The sequence below is a fragment of the Epargyreus clarus genome, unplaced genomic scaffold (genome assembly GCF_041222505.1).
Source record: "Epargyreus clarus isolate Ecla_fem2 unplaced genomic scaffold, WU_Ecla_fem_2.2 ptg000033l, whole genome shotgun sequence".
Lineage (NCBI taxonomy): Eukaryota > Metazoa > Arthropoda > Insecta > Lepidoptera > Hesperiidae > Epargyreus > Epargyreus clarus.
Genome location: NW_027332238.1, coordinates 1,094,038 through 1,109,530, shown reverse-complemented (window position 1 = coordinate 1,109,530; position 15,493 = coordinate 1,094,038). Strand labels below are relative to the sequence as shown.

The following is a 15,493-nucleotide window of genomic DNA, read 5'->3' as shown; positions in this document are numbered from 1 at the left end:
GTGACGTCAGCGCCGCTCGGGCCGCGTGGCTGCGGTGGGGACGCGGCGCGCGCCGAGCGTCGTGACGTCATTCATTGTCTAAGCTAGTAGCCACAGGAGTGTCTCTACGCGGGACGCGGCGCCAGCCGGATATCGTGACGTCATAGGGTGCGCGGCGCGAGTCGGACGTCGTGACGTCATCCATTCTCTGAAGCGAGTGTCTATATAGGAGACGCGGCGCGGGCCGGATGTTATGACGTCATCCGCTGCTGGCGGCGCGTGTGTACCTACATTGGGGCGTGTCGCGGGCCGGTTGTTATGACGTCACAGCTGATGCGTCTGTATCGGGGATGCACTGCGGGCCGGATGTGGTGACGTCACAGCTGACGCGCTGCACGCCGGCTGCGCTGACGTCACCGCCGTCTGCGCTGACGTCACTAGGGTCTCGCCGAGGCCGCGTTGAGCTTGTCCGCGGCGTCTCGCTGCAGCAGCAGGCGCGGCGGACCGCGGCCGCGCGCTAACCGCTCGCAGAACTGCCAGAGGAACTGCGGGAAGTCGTGCAGCAGCACAGCCAACACTCGCACGAGGCCAGCGTACAGCGTCGCCACGGCCGCTGGGAGCTCGGCGAGCGAGAGGAACGGTTCGAGAAACTCGAACAGGTCCATCAGGAGAGTCGCGTACATGTCCCAGCCCTGAGGGATTAAAAGAAAACATATATATGTATTAAGTTGTCGGGGAATTAGGGAAATACATTTTGATACCTTAATTCGCAAATCAGCCTACTCCACTTTTTGTCAAAATGTTTTTTTTTTTATTTGTTTTGATTTCGTTCAACGCCATTTACTATCAAAAATACAATTGCGTTCTTAAAAAAAGTTCTCAAAAGTGTGTACGCTTTATAAGCTAAGTTCAGAGTTAATAAAAAAGTTTTTTAACTTAAAAAAAGTTCTCAAGTTCTGTGTATGTTTCTTCATCGACCATCGTAGTCAGCGCATCTGTAACCGACCTCAGGTAGGAATCTTATCTAGGATTGATTATAGATGGGCGGCAGTAGCTCACCATCAGTTGGACTGCTACCACCTGGACACCACGTACCTTCCGCTGCGGCATCCCGGCCAGCACCCGGTCGATGAAGGTCCTGTGCGAGACCAGCTCCAGCCAGGAGTAGCAGAACCCCGGCGCCACGCTCGGCCGCACCGTGCGGAGCGCCTGGCAGAACGCTGTCACCACCTGGGGCATGAAGACAGATTTAAATTTAGAAGGCTGTTACCACCTCGGAAGAGGGGGATATCGTTTAAGTTTAGAAAGCTGTCAGTACTTTGGAAGGGGGGGGGGGAGATGTCGTTTAAGTTTAGAAGGCTGTCACTACTTTGTAAGGGTGGAGGATGTGTAGAAGGCTGTCAGTACCTTGGAAGGGAGGGGAGTCGTTTAAGTTTTGAAGGCCATCATTATCTTCATCAATTTAACTTATATATCTATTACAGTACAATATATAAAACGAAAAACGTCGAAAAATAGAGGTTTCTTGTATGGTGACCCCCATTTATTTTCAAACTTTTTTTTTTTTTAATATAAGAGTAGCAGACGAGCATACAGTCCACCTGATGGTAAGTGGCTACTGCCGCCCATGGACATCTGTAATGAACCCCAGATAGGATTATTTATTCCCACCCGAGGTCGGCCACAGATGCGCCGCTACCCCTGAGGACTAAGCTGGAACGCCTCGGAAAAGTCTGTCTCCCTTACCACACCCTTCAAACCGGAACACAGCAGCGCCTAACACTGCGGTTATTAGGTAAATCGCTTAGGTTTAGAAGGTTGTCACTACCTTGGAAGGGGGAGGGATTTCGTTTAAGATTAGGAGGGTGTCGTCATCTGAGGATGGGAAGTCCTTTAGGTTAAGAAGGGTGTTACCTTGGAACTGGGAGGGTGGCAAGTCGGTAAGGAAAACAAGAATGTCACCACCTGGGAAGCGGGAGAAAGGTTTAAATTTCGAAGGTTATTACCACCTTGGAAGGAGGAGGGGGAAATTTAACTTAAGGAATCTGTCAATACTTTGGAAGGAAGGGGAGTCGTTTAAGTTTAATGTCACTTTCTTGGAAATGGGGAGAAATTTAATGATTAGGAGTGTGTCATCACATGGGGAGGAGTTGTTTAAGACTGTTACCAACTTAGGAGGAAGTATAGTGACACACATTTATTTCCAACATTTTTTTCTTATTTTAGTATTTGTTGTTATAATAGCCACTATTATACACACTCCGTAAAAATTTCAAGTGTCTGTCTATTACGGTTCAGGAGATAGAGCCCTGTGACAGACGGACAGACAGCGGCTTAGTAATAGGGTTCCGTTTTACTCTTTGGCTACAGAACCCTAAACAGAAGAACAGATTATGATATGTGTGTATTAACACTTTGGTGAACAATACATAAATGAAAATCGGTAACACTAAATATGTTAGTTATCAATAATTAAACTTAATTCATTATTATATTTTTCATCACAATTTCTATTTAAACGACTTCTATCAATGTCTATCTAAACCATACTTAATAAAGTAGAAACATTTTTGATTTTTACCCTACACCTTGTAATATTCCACTATTCTTATTGTTAATAATGCAATCCTACCTACAATTGTATAATCTCAAGAATTTTATTTTGTTCCGATGCTTGATGTATTTATTTGAAAATGAAAATGTATTTTCTTATGTAAGTGAGTTGTACTCTTTTAGAAAATAAATATCTTAAACGGTAAAATCGGGTACCGTTAGTACCAGTTACATATTAAAAGGTCTCCATTTTTTAAATTACTCTAAAACTCAGTTCCACATACCTGATAGTTCATCGACTCCAACACTGGTTCCACCATGACCATATCCAGGAACAGGATGAGCAGCAAGCGGTGGTAGGGCAGCTGCTGGAACCCCTTGCCGCAGTCCTCGTGGTCCTGTAGCAGGCAGCCAGCTATGATGCCGAGGACCTGGGGAAGGAATTACACAGTTATATCACATATACTTTGAAGGTGGTAGAACCCTTTGTGGTTTGACTCCGGCGGCACCACCGCTACACCTATTTCTGTTATAACAGCAGTGTTAGGCGCTGCTGTGTTCCGGTTTGAAGGGTGTGGTAAGGGAGACATACTTTTCCGAGGCGTTCCAGCTTAGTCCTCAGGAGTAGCGGCGCATCTGTGGCCGACCTCAGGTAGGAATATCTAATCCTATCTGGGGTTGATTACAGATGTCCATGGGCGGCAGTAGCCACTTACCATCAGGTGGACTGCATGCTCGTCTGCTACTCCTATATTAAAAAAAACAATAATCACCTTGTTAAGTAGGTTCAGTTTCGGCGCCGTCCGTGTGCTTGACGAGCAGCGCGGCGAGCATCACGAGCAACCCGCCCACACGTAACACAAACACTCACCTTGTTGAGCAGGTTCAGCTTCGGCGCCGCGTGACCGCCGTCCGTGTGCTTGACGAGCAGCGCGGCGAGCTTCACGAGCGAGTCGCAGGCGGTGTAGTAGCGTTCTCGGCGAACTGTTCGCGGTGCTCGCGTGCGATCCTCCTCCAACAGACGGTACACGTGTCGAACACAGAGTTGTGTGCCGATGCGGAGGAATCTGAGGGAGAGAGATGACGATACTGTAATAATGTACATTCCCGCACACACTTACACACACACGCACACTCACACAATCTAATTTAATAGTTATACATCTTAATTGAAAATAAATCTTTATTAACTGAAAAATATTTACAATTATAATTAAATTTACAGAAAATTAAAAATAATAAATTAAACTATAAATATAAAATAACTTATTTACAAAATTTACATATATACAAAAATGAAAAACAAAAATATAAAAACAAAAAAACTACCATAAAAAATTGTCACAATCACTGTCTTTGGGCAAGGTCCCCACGATGCTGGCAGCATTTCCTCTCTGAATTGCTATACCAATTCTTTGAGCAAAATGCATGCCAGCTCTCGGGTCCCCAGAGACGTCGACCAAACGAGTTGACAGCTGTTTAAATAACTGCCAAGCATCCGGACCCCATGGACCCAAAGTTTCAACACCAAGCGCCACAAATATATAGTTATTGCATAAACTAATATATTTACGACGCTTGGTGTTTTCAGCAGTAGTAGCCGCCGCCCCCGCGCCAGAGGAAGACGCCTGGAGGTGAGAAGGAGCCAGTGTGTCGACACACGTAGCGTCCCACACTAGCATCCTCCCCCCCTTCCAGGGTATTAACGTTATACATCTAATTTAATAGACATACTTTTCCGAGGCGTTCCAGCTTAGTGCTTAGATAGCGGCGCATCGGTGATCGACCTCAGGTAGGAAATTAATCCTATCTGGGATTGATTGCAGATATCCATACGGCAGTAGCCACTTACCGTATGCTCGTCTTCATCATCAACCCATTACTGTCCCACTGCTGGGCACGGGTCTGTCAGTGTGAGAAGGATTAGGCCATAATCCACCGCGCTGGACAAGTGCGTATTGGTAGACTTCACATACCTTTGGGATTTTGATGTGAAACATCTATAGCCGCACGTAAAACCGATTTCTGGCGTGGCGACGCATGCCGCTATACGATGGTATATATATACAGTATATATGCAGTAGTGTGTACGGTGTGGCGACGCGCCGCCATGCGCAAAAATCGTAATATTTTATTTTATCATTATGACATATTTAGTTCCTGTCACAATATGTTCTTTTCTGCATATTACTTTTACAAAATAATGTCGATGTTTCACATCTGCCAGGCGTCCCGTGACGGCTCACATTGGTTTTTTTTTATTACTGCACGCTCGTCCGCTACTCCTATATTATAAAAACAAACTTACTCCTATATTACAAAAACAAAATTCACCCGTGGTTCCTTGGAAGGGTTGTCTTATTTTAACAGATGTAATACAAACAAATCATTCGTTTTGTTAGAAACCGATTGTGAAGAAGTTGAGACGCTTATCACAAATCTCAAAACCAATTGTAGTGCGGGAACCGATGGCATATCCTCTAAAGTTTTAAAACATATCAAACACCTTATCAGTTCCCCACTTACTTATATCTTTAATTTATGCTTAAATTCAGGAATATTCCCGGAAGCATTTAAAAAAGCTCTTGTTTATCCAATTTATAAAAGTGGTGACAGAGACTGCATCAATAATTATCGCCCAATTGCAATTTTACCATTATTATCAAAAGTTCTAGAAAAAATTATCAATAACAGGCTTATAAATTATCTGGAAACAAATAAATTACTTTCTAATGCACAGTATGGATTTCGTGCTAAACGTTCTACTGCGGATGCGGTGTATGAATTCACTGACTTTTTGGTAAATAAACTTGACATAAAACAAAAATGCGTTACAATTTTTTTAGATTTGGCAAAGGCGTTTGATACGGTCTGCATTACTAAGCTAATCAAAAAATTGGATAACATAGGTATCAGGGGAATACAACTACAATTATTTAAAAGTTATTTAAAAAGAGTGCAATCTGTAAAAATAGATAATATAATTAGTGACGAGTCTCAAATTGTGTATGGCGTTCCACAAGGAAGCATATTAGGACCTACATTATTCCTCATTTACATCGATGACCTTTGCCGCTTGAAATTGGAAAACTGTAAAATTATAACGTATGCCGATGATACCACTTTAACATTTTGTGCGGACTCATGGAATGAAGCTGTAAATAAAGCACAAACAGGTATCAACAAAGTCACTCAATGGCTAAATCAAAATTCACTATTCCTTAATATAGATAAAACAAAATATATACTTTTTTCTATCCGAAATTATTCTTACAATCTATCTCTAAACCTCAAAATTATTGCGCATAGATGCTCATTTGACTCATGTAATTTAGATACCTGCTCTTGCCCCATATTAGAACAAACAGATAAGATAAAATATCTGGGAGTTACTTTTGATAATAATTTAACATTTGATGATCACATAAATGAAACTACAAAAAGAATTAAAAAACTTATATACATTTTTAAAAAACTGCGCCATGTAGCGGATATTAATATTATGAAACTCGTTTATGTAAGCCTTTGCCAATCTATCATAACATATTGTATGACATCTTGGGGAGGTGCAAGCAAATCACATTTACTGAAACTCGAAAGAGCCCAACGTACAATTCTAAAAGTTTCTTTGTTTAAACCTAGATTATACCCGACAAATTTACTCTATCAAGATGCTAAGGTTCTCACAGTAAGGCAGTTATTTATTCTAAACGCTATACTTAAACAGCATACCGTGGTCAAATATGACACAAAACATCAATCGAATTATAAAAGACGAAAGTTTGCTGTTTGTGATTCGAAGCATTATAAAACAAAATTTGCTCAGAAATTCTGCTGTTATCTTGGTTCAAGATTGTATAATAAAGCAAATAAGCATTTAGGAATTTACTCCTTTTGTAAAAACAAGTGTAAAAAGTGTATAACAAATTGGCTCTTCAATTACACATATGATGAGACAGAAAAAATTATATCAGCTCCTTATATATAATACTATAAACCACAAACACACACACACACACACACACACACACACACACACACACACACACACACACACACACGTACACACATAATCACACACACATACATACATACACACACTTATTTCAAGTACTAACAATACTATAAATCTTAATAACTTAAAAACTTACCGATAGTATAATGTATGCTTATACTAAATTGTATGTTATTAATTCGAAGGGTGGGGTACTGGTGACTACAACACAGGTCTAACCTAGCGTAGGCACTAGTTGCAACACTTTATTTACTTGTACTTAGTTTTAATTAAGTTTTTGTATTACAAAGTTTTGTAAGTGAAACTCACCTAGTCATAGTATCATCAGAGTTGAGTATCCCGTTCATATCCATCCTGTGCACGTACAGGTGGAAGTTCTGCGCAATCTCGATCTCTGTCAGCGGGCTCTGGAGGAAGCTTCTCCACTCGCGGAGAAGGTTCTCCGTCTTCTCCTGCAGGTCTTGGGGGTCGTTGTATTCGCGGGCCTGGAAAGAGGAACATTTTTGATATGAAACATCTATAGCCGCACGTAAAACAGATTTCTGGCGTGGCGACGCATGCCGCTATACGATGGTATATATATACAGTCTATATGCAGTAGTGTGTACGGTGTGGCGACGCGTCGCCATGCGCAATCGAATTCAATAAATAGTCATCGTTATCTGGAAAAAAATCGTAATATTTTATTTTATCATTATGACATATTTAGTTCCTATCACAATATGTTCTTTTCTGCATATTACTTTTACAAAATAATGTCGATGTTTCACATCTGCCAGGCGTCCCGTGACGGCTCACATTTTTTTTTTATATATATATAAACTTTTTTTATACATACAAAGTGGGTATGCAGTCCATCTGATGGTAAGTGGCTACTGCTGCCCATGGACATGAATAATCAACCCGAGATATGATTGTGCAAGTAAGGAACCTCAAATAGTCCCTCAGAGGCTGGTGGGGATAATGGGAGGTATGATGTATGAGCAAATTTAGAAAATATTTCGAAAACGAACCGTAATTTACAGTGTCGATGATATTATCTATCGTAAGGTCTATGCTTCTGAGGGGCCGTCAAGGATGACGTGGCGTATGACCAAAACCGTTCAATATTCGAAATTTTAAAAATCAAAAACTTACTCTTACTTGCGTTATCCCCTCAAGGACAGAACGGGACATCATAACGTTTGTCTAAATTCGAAATTCAAAATTAAAAGTATCTAAAACTTACTTTGACTTGCATTATCCCCTCAGGGGCCGAACGAGATATCATAAAGTTTCGACAACACCAGTTCTAAATTCAAAATTAAAAAAGCTTCTCAACTCAAACTCACCCGCACTTGCAGCTCGCCTCTTCAATAGTCGCTAACCCCGTAGGGGTCGACCGGGATATCGTGACGCACGACTATATTTGGCCAAAATTAGAAATTCTAAACAAACAAACACACTCAAACTCACCCGCACTTACATACTTGCTTCTACGACAGTCGCTAACCCCGTAGGGGTCGACCGGGATATCGTGACGTACGACTACATTTGGACCAAATTCCAAATTAAAAAATTAATAAACACACTCAAACTCACCCTAACTTGCATGATCCCCTGGTGTATATACACGGTGGGATCCACATCGCACCTAGGGTCCTGGTTCACCCTGATCGCCTCGACCAGACTCGCGAGCCCCTCAGGGGCGGACCGGGACGACATCACCCGTATCTACGTCTCTATGGTGTGGTGGAACGCCTCCCCCGGTTGCACGTTGCTGTTCAGGTATAGTTGTTCAGCGAATATTCCAAATTTGAAATATCTACTTACTCTGACTTCCATTATCCCAGGATATCGTGATGTATGACTATATGTGATCGAAATTCGAAATTCAAAATTCAAAATTTAAAAATCAAAAACTCACCCGCACTTGTAGCTCGCCGCTTCAATAGTCGCTAACTCCGTAGGGGTCAACCGGAATATCGTGACGTAAGACTATATTTGGTCAAAATTCAAAATTTAAAAATAAAAAACTCACCCGCACTTGTTTGCTCGCCCTCTACGATACCCCGAAGGGGTCGACCAGGATAATGTGACTATACTTGGTCATTGTGATTTTATAAATTCGAAATTCAAAATTAATAAACACACTCAAACTCACCCGCACTAGCAGCTCGCCTCTAAAATAGTCGCTAACCCCGTAGGGGTCGACCGGGATATCGTGACGTAAAACTGTATCTGATCAAAATTCGAAATTCAAAACTAACAAACACACACAAACTCACCCGCACTTGCATGATCCCCTGATGTATATACACGGTGGGGTCCACATCGCACCTAGGGTCCTGGTTCACCCTGATCGCCTCGACCAGACTCGCGAGCCCCTCAGGGGCGGACCGGGACGACATCACCCGTATCAGCGTCTCTATGGTGTGGTGGAACGCTTCGCCCGGTTGCACGTTGCTGTTCAGGTATAACTGTACGAGTTGCATCGCGAATGTTACAGCCGCGTAGTTCTTGCCGTCGTCCATCAGTTGGGCGAGGGAGAGGTCGTACTGGAACAAGATGGGAATTAGTAGTTAGTTTTGTTGCGTTGGTTAGTGTCGTATGGACATGTTTGACGAGCAAGGAGACACATAACGAATACGCGAGTAGATTATTTACATATTCGAACAATCGTAGCCGCGTCTGGTTGTTTGTGCTCGACAATCCGTGGCATTCAATATTCAACGAATAGACGCAAATTCGAGTATCCGAACAATGTAACGCGACTATTTGTCTATGTTCGACAAGCAGTGGGATTAGATATTCGACGAATTGAAATTTGAATACGTAAATAAGGTTATGTATTAAGCAAGTACACTGAATAGAAACAAGGGTTTCTTCGAACTCGGCTCGTCCGTTTTTCGGTGAGTGTAGGGTGTATTGTGTAGATTGAGGATTTATGTATCTGTACTCATGCACTTCGTTTACATAATCGTTAGTTTGTACTCGACGAATTGTTCGTGAGTATCTAAATGTGTCTCGAAGATTCGATACCCGCCACAGCCATTCTCGGAGTTAATCGGTGAGTTACTCGGCGCTATTCAACGAACTAATCGCCGCATGAATCATCTGCGGCATGTCGAGGAGCCGCTGCGCGCTAATAAAAAGCTTTTATTAGCGATTCAACAAATTACTCGTGTATATTCGTGTGTATTCGGCGAACTACTTGACGAATATTCGCGAGTAATCTAAATATTGTCGAGGATATAAGTCTATCATGGCGAATCAACAAATTATTCGTGTGTATTCGTCACTATTCGTCAAACTATTTGGCGAACATTCGCGAGTAACCTAATTGCTGTCCCTTCCTAGAAGACTCAACAACAAACTCCTCGCGCGTATTCGCCACCACTCGTCAGTATTCGTCGCGCGCACCTGCGGCATGTCGAGCAGCCGCTGCGCGCGCAGGCAGTCCGCGGCCTCCGCGTTGTAGCGCAGCTCGTCGCGGCACTCGAGCGCCGCGCACGCCACGTGTCTCATACAGTCTCTTGTCTTTATTATTTATCGGTATTTGACTGTAGTGTCTTTATTATTATATTCGTCTGCAAACGGCGTGTATCTTAACCTAGCAGACGCTATTCGATTATTAGACGCTAGAATGAGTGTGTTACTATCCTACTCGGCTGTATGCGATATTTGTCACGATGTTCATTTTTTTAGCGAAGTTCATTTGTTTTAAATTTTTATCGAGAATCAAAGGTTCTGTTCGTGGGCAAGGTTTACACACTCGTCCATGTTTGGCGAACTATTTGGCGAATATACGCGACTAATCTAAGTATTATCGAGGATTTAGGTCTATCATGGCGAATCAACAAATTATTCGTATATATTCGGCGAACTATTTGGCGAATATTCGCGAGTAATCTAAATATTTTCTACAGATCGTTCATGGCGATTAAACAAATTGCTCGTGTGTATTCGGCATTATTCGGCGAACTATTTGGCGAATATTCGCAATTAACCTAAATATTGTCTACAGATCTTTTATGGCGATTCAACAAATTACTCGTGTATATTCGTGTGTATTCGGCGAACTATTTGGCGAATATTCGCGAATAACCTAAGTGCCGTGCTCGTTCCTAGCAGCCTACAGATATACTCAACAAACGACTCTTGCGTATTCGTCACCACTCGTCAGTATTCGTCGCGGCGCACCTGCGGCATGTCGAGCAGCCGCTGCGCGCGCAGGCAGTCCGCGGCCTCCGCGTTGTAGCGCAGCTCGTCGCGGCACTCGAGCGCCGCGCACGCCACGTGCTTGCCCGCCCACGCGCGCCCGTACACGCGCGCGTCGCCCAGCAGGCGCAACACTCGCAGGTGGATGTCGCGGTAGCGCGTCACCAGCTCGGCCTGTTCGACGTTGCCCGGTGGGGCCGGTTGGCTGTCGAGGAAGCCTTCCACTGCCTGCGGATGGAAACATAGAAGAAATAAACACATGCGCATATTCCTATTTACGAAGGCACACATATACTCTTATCAAAATTACAACATATAGGAATAAGAGGTGTAGCGTTAAAATGGCTCGAAAGTTACTTAAGTGAACGAAAACAATTTGTTGAGATATCGTCATACAATGAGCATTCAATATTAACTGCTCATCGATCTACTATCAAACTTAACACTCGTGGAGTACCTCAAGGTAGCATACTTGGTCCTCTTCTTTTTCTTATTTATATTAACGACTTACCCAGAGTAACGAAACACAAATGTGTGCTATTCGCCGATGACATTTCCGTTATTGTAGTAACTAAAGATAAAATAAATCACAACGAAGAGGTAAATAGGACAACTGCAAATATTATTGAATGGCTAGAATATAATTGCCTTACAGTAAATATAGCTAAAACAAAATACATTCAATTTGTAAATAAGGGAGGAAAACAGCTAAATTTGAATGTAGAATACAATGGTCAATCTATTGAACGCGCTAACACCACAAAATTTCTTGGTCTAGAATTAGACTGCCACTGTAATTGGAGGAATCACATAGATCAAGTATGTACTAAAATTAATAGATTCGTTTATGTTCTTAGACGTCTCAGCAAAACTTGTGACAGGAAGACAGCTTTAATGGCATATCATGGTTACGTTGCCTCAAACCTACGTTATGGGCTCATTATCTGGGGCAACTCTATTGACGGGAATAAAGCATTTCTAGCTCAAAAAAAATGCATTCGAGCTATGACTGGTATTGCACCTTGGGAATCGTGTAAACCACTTTTTAAAGAACTAGGCATACTTCCTTTGCCCTGCCTGTATATTTATGAAATGGCCGTTTTTGTTAAAAAATATCACTACAAATTTGTTACCGTAGATAACATAAGCGAACGTAGCAATAGACATCCAAATAAACTGATAATAACACAAATAAGTAAAACCAAACTTTATCGAAAGAATTGCTATTGCATGTGTGTAAAAATTTATAATACCATACCTGAAGAATTTAAAGATCTACCTTTTGTAATGTTTAGGAAAAAAATGTTTAATTGGTTGCTAACGAATTGTTTCTACTCTTTAACTGAGTTTTTGACACGGAGGAAGCGTTAATAATAATAATTATAATCTCGAATAACAATTAATTGAGTATATAATTTGACATGATACATACTTAATATTGACATAAATTTCTATAATTGACATAACATTGACATAATATTGTATTCCATTTTCTAACATGAATTATTTGTTAAATTAGTGTAACGTGTTTAATGTAATGTAGATTAATACTTAGTATGTAAAACTTTAAATTAAAACTTAAAATTGCATACCTTACCCGGTGAAATATGTTTGAACTTTATAAATTGTACAACATCCTATGTAATACCATATTTATGCAATAAAGAATTATGATATGATACGCTCGTACGGGCACAAAAGACGAGAGATACACGCCGACTTCTCCCTTCCGCACCCCCACACATTTACCCTCCACGGCAGTACGCACAGGGAACCGCCGACGCGCCTAATTTTCCCACGGCATGCTCAGACTCGCATTTGCACACACATACACTCGTATATACCTTTTCTCTGATGCCTACACGCACATACCTACAGACACACGAACACGCACTCGCTTGCACACACACCGTCATAGATACTCTCACGCACGCGCATACGCACACTGGCAATGACGTTTACCACCCGCATATACATACACAAGCCCTCCCCACAGATCCATTTACTCTTCTCCACACAAACGCCGACACCCCTTAAACACACTCACCCTCGACTGCAGCGTGCACGGAGCCGCCGTTCCGCTCACATTCACACAAACACGTGTAACTCCACACATACACAAATCGCTCCTCTTCCCCTACTTACCCTCCTCTCGCCCGCGCAGCACTCTCAGCGAGCGCACGTGCATTCGCAGCTAGCGGACCACCAGAGTCCACCCGGGAGAGCGCCTCCGCGCAACGAGTTAGTGCGCTCAACTCGTACATACACACACCCACTTACTTACTAACTACTGTACATACGCGGAGTCACCAACGCGCGCACCTCACAGACAGCACGCTACACTCACATTTGTGTGCATATACACACCGTACACAGACACGTACATACAGACAAACGTACTCTCAAGCATACTCATGTACCCCCATACCCACCTGACAAAACACACATTCTTTCACACACACACACACTTACCCTCACATTTACATAGGCGCACAATCACACACTCATCCTCCCTTCCCTCCCTCAACCAACAAACACTTTCACTCACACTCACACACACACACACACACGCACTAATCCTCGCTTCCCTTCCCCAACCAACAAACACACGCTCACAAATACACTTTCCCATCCATACACCCCCTTTCCACCCTTCCCCCTACTCACCCTCCTCAGCAGCGCCCTCGCGGAGCCCCCATCTCTCGCGCGCCTCGCCCGCGCGGCACTCTCAGCGAGCGCACGTGCATTCGCAGCCAGCGGACCACCAGAGTCGACCCGAGAGAGCGCCTCCGCGCAACGGGTTAGAGCGCTCAGCTCGTCTATGTATACCTGGTAAGTGATACAATAGCCTTAGATTAGGTTAAATTTGTCCTAAGACACAAGGAGAACCGGTCGTGATAGGGAATTGACCTTAATAATAAAGTGAAGTGTAGGTACAATAGGCTTAGGTTAGGTTAAGTTTGTCCTTATCTCTATAGTTCCGGGACTAGAATAGGGCTACCGTATCCCCTGCCTGTCATAAGAGGCGACTAGAAGGAGCTTCCGGGGTTGCGGATGACAAGAGTGGGAGCTCGAACCGTTCAACAAGCAACTCCGAAAAGGACGGCGGTATGTGTGGCATTGGAAGTTAAGATTGAAAAACGATCGAAATGATTATAGAAACATTTTTATTTCTATAATAATTTCGACATTTCCTTATCAGTTTATTAAAAAATCACTATAATACACGTATCATCATTCTTCCTAAATGCACCAAAATAAGTACAAATTCAAACACTTTGATGTGTGACACAATACATTAACCCTCCCTCCTTAAACCTATAGCGAATACTCAGACCCGTGAACGACAGGTTCTCTGGGCACACAAAAATTTACTTTTTGCTCGGGGCCCCTCATATGGCGGGGCCTAGACTGAGGCCCCCTGTGCTCTTAGGGTAAAGGCTAAATACCGAATGCTACAGACAAACCTTTGACCCCCCGTAGTGTCGATTTTTTATGTAATTGTTCTTAAAACTACACTCTTATAATTATTCCCAAACGCGCCAGAAGAAAAACAGCTATAAATCACCTTTGACGTGTATCCCTTCTTCCTTTCTCCCCCCCCTCCTCCCCCCTCACCTAGAATATTATAGACAACACTCACACCCCCCCTTTCCCCCACCACTCACCTGAGCGGGATCAACAGGCTGCCCATACGTCACAGGCATCTGCTCCTGGGGCCCCGTCTTGGGCACGAACACCCCGGGGTCCCGCACCGGGAGAAACCCCGGGATGTTGCGCGCGAACTCCTCGTACACCGATATCTGGACGTCAGTGGGGCCTCCGACACGGGGCTGGACCCTAGTTGGGATCCTCTGCTCATAAAGTTCCTGTTAATCAAAGAAGAAAAATATATATTACTACTAGTGGTACCCGCGGCTTCACCCGCATTTTAAAGAAATAATATGACATACATAAAACGGAAAATTTGTACCTGCATTGGAAAGACAGTGGTGCCATCTGTCGAAAATTGGTCTTACCAACTCCCAAACCCTCGTGGGCTCTTGGACAACAACTTTGCTAAAGATCATCACTTGATCAAATGCATAGTTTCCGATTCCATAACTACTTACGAATTAAAAATTAATTAAAAAAACCTTTTCCCACGGACTAAATTGTGAATCTAAACCATTCTCAAGTCCCCTTGAACGCACACAACAAATTTCATCAAAATCAGTCCAGTCGTTTGGGAGTTCAGTGACATACACACGCACATAAGAAATATATATATATATATACTAGGTATCGCTTGTGTGCGCTCGCTGCTAAAGCAGCTCGCGGAACGGTTGTCTTCTTTAGTTTTGCGTGCAAAATTTTTTTACATTTTTTCCCCTATATTTTCCCCTATATTGTTTGGAAAAGATATGAGTTAATATTTGCAAAATACCAAGAATTTGGGTCGTGATTTTTTTGTCTATAAGCCATACATTTTAAAGACATAATAAGGAGACAAAAGCTTGAAATATTACATACAAAAATAACTATTTATAAAAATTGTTATTTCTTGTATGACAACACTAAAATATTTTTTTATCAAAATGTGCAGAATATTAGTACCTACAAACGCCTCATACATTTTAATGATATCAATACAAGGCAACAGCTTGAAATATTGCATACAAAAATACATATATATGAAAATTATTATTTCTTGTATGGCAACACTTGAATATTTTGTTACCAAAATGTGAAGTCTATTAGTACCTA

At 42.5% G+C, this 15,493-nt stretch overlaps 1 protein-coding gene across 1 annotated transcript in view; it reads right to left on the bottom strand.

Annotated features, from left to right (window-relative positions):
- Nucleotides 1-320: 320 nt before the first annotated feature.
- LOC140755325 (CCR4-NOT transcription complex subunit 1-like) overlaps nt 321-15,493 on the bottom strand; it is a 33,401-nt gene continuing 18,228 nt past the window's right edge. Inside the window, exons 7-16 of the mRNA XM_073090518.1 lie at nt 14,416-14,616; nt 13,415-13,576; nt 10,730-10,975; nt 9,950-10,066; nt 8,815-9,084; nt 6,857-7,032; nt 3,404-3,599; nt 2,817-2,963; nt 1,075-1,209; nt 321-671 (exon numbers count right to left, since the gene is read on the bottom strand). Of these exons, the coding sequence (XP_072946619.1) occupies nt 417-671; nt 1,075-1,209; nt 2,817-2,963; nt 3,404-3,599; nt 6,857-7,032; nt 8,815-9,084; nt 9,950-10,066; nt 10,730-10,975; nt 13,415-13,576; nt 14,416-14,616 (1,905 nt within the window). The 3' untranslated portion in view covers nt 321-416. The remainder of the gene's footprint in view (nt 672-1,074; nt 1,210-2,816; nt 2,964-3,403; nt 3,600-6,856; nt 7,033-8,814; nt 9,085-9,949; nt 10,067-10,729; nt 10,976-13,414; nt 13,577-14,415; nt 14,617-15,493) is intronic.